At 42.4% G+C, this 10,000-nt stretch overlaps 2 protein-coding genes across 6 annotated transcripts in view; one reads left to right on the top strand and one right to left on the bottom strand.

Moving 5' to 3' along the window:
• The window catches only part of LOC135089242 (uncharacterized), an 18,219-nt gene extending 13,067 nt beyond the window's left edge, over positions 1-5,152 (bottom strand). The window contains exons 1-5 of one of the 3 annotated variants that reach the window (XM_063984683.1): positions 4,466-5,152; positions 3,643-3,886; positions 3,448-3,550; positions 3,226-3,357; positions 2,236-3,053 (exon numbers count right to left, since the gene is read on the bottom strand). In XM_063984683.1, coding sequence (XP_063840753.1) covers positions 2,673-3,053; positions 3,226-3,357; positions 3,448-3,550; positions 3,643-3,791 — 765 coding nt within the window. In that variant the 5' untranslated portion in view covers positions 3,792-3,886; positions 4,466-5,152 and the 3' untranslated portion in view covers positions 2,236-2,672. Of the gene's footprint in view, positions 1-2,235; positions 3,054-3,225; positions 3,358-3,447; positions 3,551-3,642 lie in introns of all 3 variants that reach the window. The other 2 variants (XM_063984684.1, XM_063984682.1) reach the window with 2 other exon arrangements.
• LOC135089239 (RING finger protein nhl-1-like) overlaps positions 1-10,000 on the top strand; it is a 49,626-nt gene that overhangs the window by 12,935 nt on the left and 26,691 nt on the right. The window contains exon 2 of one of the 3 annotated variants that reach the window (XM_063984674.1): positions 3,315-3,560. The exons of 1 other annotated variant lie outside the window; for it this stretch is intronic. Coding sequence is in view for 1 of the 2 variants with exons in the window: in XM_063984670.1 (XP_063840740.1) it covers positions 8,254-8,319 (66 nt within the window). In the remaining variant the exon portion in view is untranslated. Of the gene's footprint in view, positions 1-3,314; positions 3,561-8,026; positions 8,320-10,000 lie in introns of those variants that run through there. One more of the 3 variants, XM_063984670.1, reaches the window with a different exon arrangement.

Consider the following 10,000-nt stretch of genomic DNA (forward strand, 5'->3'; position numbering starts at 1 on the left):
ATATATATATATATATATATATATATATATATATATATATATATATATATATATATTTTTTTTTTTTTTTTTTTTTTTTTTTTTTTCCATTAAGTTTCGTAGTTCAGGAAAAAATTATTTTCTAATTATTCAAATTTTTCATGTTTTTTCTTAATATTTCATAAGACAAATTCAAATATCACTTTTTTTCTTTAAAGATATCATTATTTCATTTATTTAGTTTTTCGGAGAGACGAAGGTGAACACAACCTGAAAGTGAGAGTGAGAGTGGTCTGGTTGAGGTGGCGACAGGTGTTCTATCAATGCCACCACCCTGCCACCCACCACACTACCATCCTGCCACCTCCCCCGCCTTACAACGTGGTCGTGTTCCCCTTCCACCCTATCTTCTGCCTCCCCCGCAACCCCTCCTCCAGTCCCTCCCCCTGTGTCCCTGAGAACTCCCCGAGGGGCACCCACTTACGGCTCCCCCCGCAGACATACGCCTCCCGCAGACATAGCCTCCCGCAGCATTGGGCGCGGGAGTGAATCCCTTGGTTCAGGTTTTGGTGATTTCACGGTTTGCGGAGAGGAGGTGGCGGACAGAGAACATTGTTATGGGATTATGAGGGATTTCAGGGGTAACAGAGCATAGAAGAAGCATTTACAAGGGGATTGCAAGGAGAAATGATGGGGAGGAAAATTGTTTACAAGATTGCAAAGATTTTAATGAGTTACAGGCCACAGGAAGAGTTTTTACAAGGGTATTACAGAGAAAAATGGCAATAAGCATGGCAGTCAGTCAATGACGACTCCCTTGAAGATCCTGCCATCCACCACCACCAGGACTCACGCACAGAGGAGGCCGAGGAAGCAAACGGCGAAGCAGTAGGAAATGAACTGTGTCAGCGAGTCTGGGATGCTGTCCACGTGAACATTCCTGAAGGCGCTGAAGTTCGTCATCTTGAGCAAAACACAACTTTCTGTACCAGCGGTTGAAAGTACAATGACACTTATAAGACTGAAAGGCTCTCATTATTTGTGTCATTCCTCTCTTTCTTCTATTCCTGTCTCTTTCTCTTCCTTTCCTACTAGAGTCTCTCCTGTTTTTCCTTCCAACTTACTGTAGGTCTTAACAACAACAATAACAATAACAGCAGCAGCAGCAGTAGCAGCAATAACAACAACAATAGCAACAACAACAACATCAACGATAATAATAATAATAATAATAATAATAATAATAATAATAATAATAATAATAATAATAGCGTGTTGTGTACGTTACTACTTTGAATGCGTTACTACATGTACAATCATGGAAGTGAAGATTGATCAACATATTTTTTCTCCCCCTACAAGTCAGTAGGAAGAATTCAGTCGCAATACGATACATTCAATATTAAGTATGATATTGTGCATGAGTGGAAACACCCTTCTCTTTGCGTGTGTGTTTGAGTGTGGGCACCGCACTCTTCGTGACATGTGTTTACAGTGTCTCAGGATCCAAGAATCATAATGAGTGTTCACACATTCATAGCGGTGCGGCTCCTCATGTCCACACGTTTCCAGGCTCATCTGACTTCGACTGCCTTCAACAAACTCTAGTGGAAGTCCATTTCTTTTATGGCGCGTTGTATGTTTTGCTTCGTCCAGTTTTCTGTGGAGTTTGTTGACTAGGATCAAATTGTATAAGGAAAACTGCGTGTTGGGGAATCCGAAAAGGCAGCGAACCACAATCGTAACATCAGTTTATTGCTTGAAGTGTTTCGGCCTGAAATACAGCGCTTCCTTGATACATGTACATAACACTGTTCACATCCCTCTACAGTGTAAGCCAAGACAATGTAATACTAGCCATAGAAACATACACTTACAAAACCCAACACAAATCAGTCCATTTCACATTTAACATTCTCAGCAGAAATCACCACACAAACAAATCAACTAAACACCTCAACTTGCTCCACAATATTATCTCAAATAAAATTGTATGAAAGTACTTACTTCAGAGGCCCACATCGACGCCCTTCGAACCCCAGTAGCACAACCCTGCTATGCCAACATCACAACTCTCATCAAGCCCGGCGTCCTCTACATTCTCCGTGTGTCGAACAATAATATCCAACGTCCATGATCCCCCCCCCCCCCGCCTTACTAAACATACTCACTGTCCCAGTCTTCACCAGAAAAAGCTCAATGGCAGCAATGGAAAGCTAAACCACAGCAGTGGAAGCAAATAAAAACAAAACTAACCAGCAGAGTAGACGCAACCACACAGAAATCCTCCAGCACAGTGGTGGGCCGACTTAGACAACTCGCCAGGCCGACCATATTCACAGGAAGTGGGTAAACGAAACACAGCCGAGATGCGCACCACAAACCGTACTTAATTTGTAACAAGTATGCACAGCCCCTAAAAATTATTCAAGACACACAAGGCAATATAAGTAGTCAACATCTATCATTTTAATGATAAAATAAGGAAATATAATCTTTTCTTTGAAATTCGCTAGATATGTAAAAGCATTATCAGAATATGAACGTGTAATTTAATTGAGTATTCCACATTACATTTTAAAGTTTATTCTGTACACAGAGAACTGGCAAAGAGTTGCAGAATACTTGCAGAAAATACTCTTGTTAAAATCAGTGAGTCTGTCACGTAAAAAAAAAAAGAAAATCTCTTTTGCCTATGATTCTTGTGCAACATTTTGGAGGGAGCGGAGGGGAAGGGTGGTGTTGGCGTGTGGGGGTGTGGAGAGCGGGCAGCACGAGACCAATTCTAGGAAGGACTTGAGTGCCTGCAGGACGCGTTTCCGGTGATGTTTGTTGAAACACACAAACAGCAGCGGGTCGGCGAACAAGTGAGTCATTAAAAGGGTATTTGTTATGAGAATGAGGTCATAAATGAAAACGTAAAACGTAACGAGAATGATCGAAATGACATGCGGCACGATGAAGAGCAGGTTACTGATGAACACCGACAGCAAGGCCCGCGTGGCCTGGTCCATCACCTTGCCTGTCGCTGCCGTGTCTTGGGTGGCTGCCAGGCGGCGCTTGTTGCGTATTACCTGCGAGGACAAGGAATCTGCGTCATTAACCAAGGAAAAAAAAAACATAATACACAAATGAGAACCCAACTAATCATCTCTGTTGCCTTTGAAAATTAACCTGAAGAGAGGGAATAGTGTTCAAGAGTACCTGGCTTAGTGGAGAAACACTTCGTAGTGACTTGTTACTTACCACGAATATCATAGAGGAGTAGCAGGCGAGGGTGAGAACCACTGGCAGAAAAATTTGTAAAACGAGTATAATTCGTATTACTATTTCAGAGATGAATATGTCCTCGACGTGGAACGAAGAGACCGCCACTGCCTGAATAGAAGATGGAAACTGTAAGACACCGCAACACTGCAAAGATATTGAGAAATGAGAATACCTATAGAGAGCATAGCGTCATCTTACCACACCACCGATGGCAATAACGTAGAGAGCAACGCCCACCACCAGCGCCATGCTTGTCCGTAGCTTTACTTGGTGCCTCTGAGTGGACCACACCGCCATCGTTCTGAAGAGAAGTACGTACATAAATGAACATGCTTTGGTTATGGGACAGGACTGAATGAAAAAAAACAGAGCGACACCACCTTCCCTTCTTACCTGAGGAAGGCTATGACGAAGATGTACAAGAGCTCCATCATTGTCAGGATTACACCAATAATTGATAGTAAGTTATAGAATAAATGGATCGAGTTGTCGTCACACCACAACAAGAAATAGGCGTATAAGGACAGCCTCAGCAGACACATCAGGAGAGTGGTGGAGAAGAGAGCACACAGCAGCACCTTGACTGAAGGGCGTGTCCTCGGGCAGCCCACCGCGCACCACAGCACCACAGCATTACCTGCAGACACAGCCATTCTTTATGCCCTGACACTTTCCTTGACCACGTTACAAAGTGCACGGTCATGTTTTTTATTTAACTATTTATTTCCATAGTTGAATCCTACGAATTTTTCGCTTGTGTACATACGAGTATCTCTTCTTGGAAATATGACAGCACTACTTATTCTGATATCGAAATGTAGAAATAATCTCTGTTAATGTGTGAGGTCAGATTAGGTCAGGTTTTGGTAGGTTAGTTAGGACCGAGTGATTCAAGTACTTTGGTAAATAAATAAGGCGGCGTAAGGCAGAAAAGATAAATGTCTGAAAGGAGAATAAATGTTATAAGAACATAAGGATCATGCTCCGCCACATTCGCTGCCCACAATATTATGCATTATGTTGACTGAAAGAAGCTTGTTTTTTCCTGTATATCTTCATGTTCACTACTACTGGAATATTGACGTGGTGAGATCAGAAATCCATCTCCTCCATGTGTCTTGTAATCGAACAATGACAACAGGATATCAATCACTCAGTCAGGTAATGAAAACTCCCTTGAAGATTCTGCCGTCCACCACCAGCAAGACTCACGCACAGAGGAGGCCAAGGAAGCAGCTGGCGACGGCGTAGTGGAGAAAGAACTGTGTCGCCGAGTCTGTGAATTGTTTAAATATGGTGCTGCAGTTTGTTATCTTGAACACAACACCAACATAAGTTTCCGCACTAACGTTTGAAAGTACACTAGATTCTGAAACTGAGAGTGTGGCTTTCCATTCAGTTAAACGAGGCTGACTATGGGTGCGAAGGAAGGAAACAACAACAGGAAAACCTTTCTCCTAGTGTTTGTTTCCGGTCTTCGTAGAGCTAAGCCTGTGTTAGTGAGTGGCCGCCATGTTGGTAGAGGGTTGGTCACTTGAGCTGGTTAGTGAGGTGGTCTTGTCATAAAAGTTTTAATCGAAGGTATCACGACTTGTAGTTCATGATCTCAGCAGCCAGGTGTCCATAGGGGGTTGTAAAGAGAAATGATTAGAAGGAACATTGTTTACAAGACTACAAGGGTTTCATCGAGTTCTAGACCATAGGAAGAATTTTTATAAGATTACAAGGCAAGTACAAAGTGGGGAGAACTTTTTATAAGATTTCAAGAAGCAACAGATCTCAGAATGGTTATGCAAGAGATTACAAGACATTTCAAATAGCAACATGCCATAGGAAGAAACTCCGATAGATTTCAAGTAGCAACACACTCTAGGAGGAATGTTAGCATAGGATTACGAAAGATCTCAAGCAACAATAGAGCATCGGAGGATATTTTACAGTGTATTAATAGGAGTTTCAAGCAGAAACAGACCTTGGGAAAACTTCTTACGAGGAGATGGTAAGGAATACAAGACCTCACCAGACTGTTTGGCTAGCACACGAAAACAGTTTGGTATAGAAAAGAAATGTAATATGCGGTTTCTTGTGCTTATAAAGGAGGTGGCTTGGTGGTATGGCGGTCACTTTACACCACACGACAGAAAAACTATATGTAAAAAAATAAGCATACAAGAAGAGGAAGGTGTGACGTACCATTGTTTCTGGGAAGGATATGAATGGTTGTTATGGTCATGCTCTGTGTATAGCGTAAGGGAAAGGACACTGGATATTTTTGTTGATATAGGAAATACTGTTCTTTAAATCACTGCAAAGACTGGCGGATATTCTACACGTAAATGCATCCTAACATAACTTTTCTGCATGAGTGACGGATCTCTTGACTCGGGCGAGGACAATGCCGCCGTGTGCTGACTGCCGGAGTTCACTGGACAGTTCTCGCACCACCTACGTACACACCTTCCCCTTGACCAATTTAGGAGATTCTTACCCTAATATCAGCACTTACCACCCAATCTTGACTAAACAGAACTCTTAAAATCCATCTATATCCTCTGAGTTTAAAATTTTCCTTTACCTAATTTTCTTTACCTAATGCAGTCAGCAAGGAGTTTTAGATTAAACAAATTTATAAATAGTGATGATTGGTGGACATGTGTTATACAAGGAATGCTACGAGTAGGCATATTGGTTTCTAGTAGCTTCCCTTATGTAGTTATAATCGTATGTTGTTATGTCATTATCGTACACTGCTAAACACTCGTACGAAGGCCTCGCAAACAGTATTCTCCGCTACTTTCCCCCAAGCCAAGTTTCAAGGTGAACCTGTGCCGCACTGCCAGACGGTGAGCGGCTCTACCTATGGAACTTGTCATTAACCTGCTCCTTTGAGGGACACCTGAGCCGCTTGGTGAACTATGGGCTTGCAGAGCAGGCGACGGAATTTAACACGTGGGTCACTGTCCGGTAAGTGACTCACGCGGAAGCAGGTTCGAGCCCCTCCTACCTGCTGCCTCCTACCTAACCTGCCTCACCCACATCTCCTCCCCCGCTCTGGTGTTAGTGGCCTCAGCCCCCCAACTTACCTAGCGCACCTGGGGCACCTGCATGTTGAGATACAAGGGTCAAGGATCGGTTAATAAGGGATGCAAGTGTAGTTGAAAGAGGAGGCTGAAACTGAAGAGTGAATTGACAGAAAGAGGACATAACTGGAGCACTTAAGATCACTTGTCATAAGGTTAAGGATAAACAAGGGATGGTGGAAGAGGAGTGAAGATGGTGAATATGGATATTGAAAATTTTATCGATACACAATGGAACCAAAACGAAGAACAAACAGCAACATACCCAACAATCTTTACGAGAGTGTACATATGTGATCACTTGTCAAAAGATTAAAGATAAGCAAGGGAAGGTGGAAGAGGAGTGAAGATCGTGAATAAGGATATTGAAAGTTTGATTACATATACACAATTAAACACAAACGAAGAGCAAGCAATAGCAGATCTAACAATCTTTACGTGGATGTTTGTAATGACTTGCTATATTAAGGATAAACATGGCGAATGTGGATATTGAAGATTTTATCATTACATAATGGAACACAAATAGAAAACAAACACCAGCAGATCTTAATGTCCTGACGAGGATGTGTGTGATAAGTTAGGGTGTAATTTGGATTAAAAAGCGGGAACGTTCCTCCTCCTACAGTAGAAAGAGAACAAAGGAACGAAAGAAAGACTGGACAAAAAAAGAAAGGAAGGAAAAAATTCAAGAAAAAGTAAGAAAAAGAAGCAAGAAAAAGAAAAAAGAAAAAGAAGCAAGAAAAGGCGATTAAAATTCCAAAGTGAACGAACAGCGCGCGCACACACACACACACACACACACACACGAAGAGCGGGAATCACAAAAGGAAAGAAATGTATCAAGACTCTAGGAAACTTTCTTCTGGCGCGCCTCCACCTTATTTCAAGAAGAGAGTATGTAGATTCATAATTACTACTTCGAACTGGTGAATAATCGGGAAAAAAAACTGCGTCACTCGAAACAATATAGAAAGGAAGGGAAGGAAGGTGATGATGATGATGATGATGATGGTGAAAAGGAGTAGGAGGAGGAGGAGAAGGGAAAGAGGAGAAGGAAGAAGTAGAAAGAAAAAAAGGAAAAGAAGGAAGAGAAGAAAAAGAAGAAGAAAAAGAAGAAGAAGAAGAAGAGGAGGGAAAGAAAACATGCACGCATTATAATTTAACAGACCGTAAAAAGAGAGTGAAATATAAAGATAATCAGATAAAAAAGAGGGAAAACCAACATATGAATAAAAAAAAATGACATTACCTGAATTCTTTCTTTCCACATTCAATTTAAACATGGAAAGATCCTGGAACATTCTCTCTCTCTCTCTCTCTCTCTCTCTCTCTCTCTCTCTCTCTCTCTGACAGTGAAATCATGACCTTACCAATTTCTATACACAACTTTGTGTGAATAAATGTTCCACAAGATTACACACACACACACACACACACACACAGAGAGAGAGAGAGAGAGAGAGAGAGAGAGAGAGAGAGAGAGAGAGAGAGAGAGAGAGAGAGAAGCATATGATAAACAAAATGTAATGGATATGAAATTAGTTGACTATAGTTTAACACTCATCAACCCATTCACCTATCCACTCCACTCACCTATCCACTCACCCACCCACAACCCACTCATACGCATGGACAAAAAAAAAAAAGGGTAGTTAGATTGTTAGATAGCTATTTAGACAGTTGTTACACACACACACCCACACACACACACACACACACACAGCAAGGTGAGGATTGGACAACGAGAGAGAGGGGGGATGGCGACAGTGGTGGTGGCAGTGGTGGTAGAGGCTGGCGTGGTGGAGACTTGAGGGAGGGAGGCAACTGGCAAGGGCTGGCAGGCTGGCAGTGTGCGGGTTACAGTGGTGGTGAGCGGGCGGTGGTGTTAGGTGCCTCCGCCACGCCCCCAGAAGGACGCGCCATGACCCCTGGAGCTGTGGAGAAACTATGGGCATCACTGGTGCATGGCCTGAGGGGGGGGTGCTCGGTAAGGGCGTGGTGATGACGTGGTGGTGATGCTGGTTTGAGTGATGTGGTTATTAGTGGTGGTGAGATGGTGACTTTTGATGTGGTGTGGTGATGTGGTTACTGCTAGTGGTGAGTGAGTTTGACAAGGCGTAATGTGGTGAAAAGGTGGTGACTGTTTCGGTTCTCGGTGTTGTGATGTGGATGTAATGGGTGATCAAGTGGTGACCGTTATGATATGGTGTTGAGTGATGTGTGATGGTAATTGTGATGATAGTGGAGGTGATTGAGTGGTGTTTAATGGTGCGGTTATTGCTGGTGATGAATATTATTGATGATAACGATATAACGAGGCTGACAGTGATTGGTGATTCAGTACATAAATAATAGTATGGTAGTGATAGTGATGATGGTGGTGGTGATAGTGGTGCTGACTGTCATATAGTCGTAATGTGAAAATGGTGTGTGACAATGGTGCCTTGGTCATTAAATGGTTACATGATAATGATGTGATGATGGTGTTGTGTTGATGAATGTGATGGTGATGTCTGGTGATGTTTGTGATGGAGATGCATGATAATTGATAGTGATGGTGTGGTGATGATTGTGATAGTGATGATTGTGATGATTGTGATGGTGATGATATGGTGATTGTAGCAGTGGTAGTGATGAACATGATGATAATGATATACTTACTGATAGATAATGATTGATAGTGATGGTAATGGTGGTGATGGTGATGGTGGTGGTGATATCAATGCTGAAGAGATAAGGATAATGCAAAAAAACACATGGCGAAGAGGTGAAATAATGATGATAGTGAAGACGATGGTGACAGGGATAGTGATGCTGGTAACTATTATGGTGATGGTGGTGGTGAAGGTGTGGTAGTGGAAATACCAAGTGGGAAGAAGGAAAAAAATGCGAGGAGGAGGAGGAGGAGGAGGAGGAGGAGGAGGAGGAGGAGGAAGAGGAGGAGGAGGACTAGAAAGGAGGAGGAAGGGATTAAGGAAATGTAAGAAGAATAAGCAGGATGTGGAGATAATAATGGAGAAGAAAGAGAGGAGGAGGAGGAGGAGGAGGAGATAAAGTAAGAAAAGAAGCAGTGGGACGTAGAAGAGAGGAGGAGGAGGAGGAGTAGGAGGAGGAGGATTTCCTTAGTATGCACAGAAGCACACTGCCTTTGCGACACACACACACACACACACACACACACACACACACACACACACACACACACGACCACAGAGAAAACTGAAGGTGTGTGTGTGTGTGTGTGTGTGTGTGTGTGTGTGTGTGTGTGTGTGAATGGCTGTGTTTTTTTCTCGTTATAGTTCTTTGTCTTTTAATCCATTATATTAAAACTTGTTATCTGAAACCCTCTAATTATACATGTGTGTGTGTGTGTGTGTGTGTGTGTGTGTGTGGTTTCTGGGAGCAGAGATCATATGTATTTTAATTTTTATTGCTTTCTTCATTTCTTGTTACTTGTTGTTGTTGTTGTTGTTCTTGTTGTTTGTATTATTGTCGTTAACATCGTCATCATAGCATAGCAGTAGTAGTAGTGTTAGTCGTGGTAGTAGTAGTAGTAGTAGCAGTAGTAAATATTCTTATTAGCTAACATATTCAGCTCCAGCGTCTCTCTCTCTCTCTCTCTCTCTCTCTCTCTCTCTCTCTCTCTCTCTCTCTCTCTCTCGTTGTCT

This window comes from Scylla paramamosain, chromosome 32, assembly GCF_035594125.1.
Source record: "Scylla paramamosain isolate STU-SP2022 chromosome 32, ASM3559412v1, whole genome shotgun sequence".
Taxonomy (NCBI): domain Eukaryota; kingdom Metazoa; phylum Arthropoda; class Malacostraca; order Decapoda; family Portunidae; genus Scylla; species Scylla paramamosain.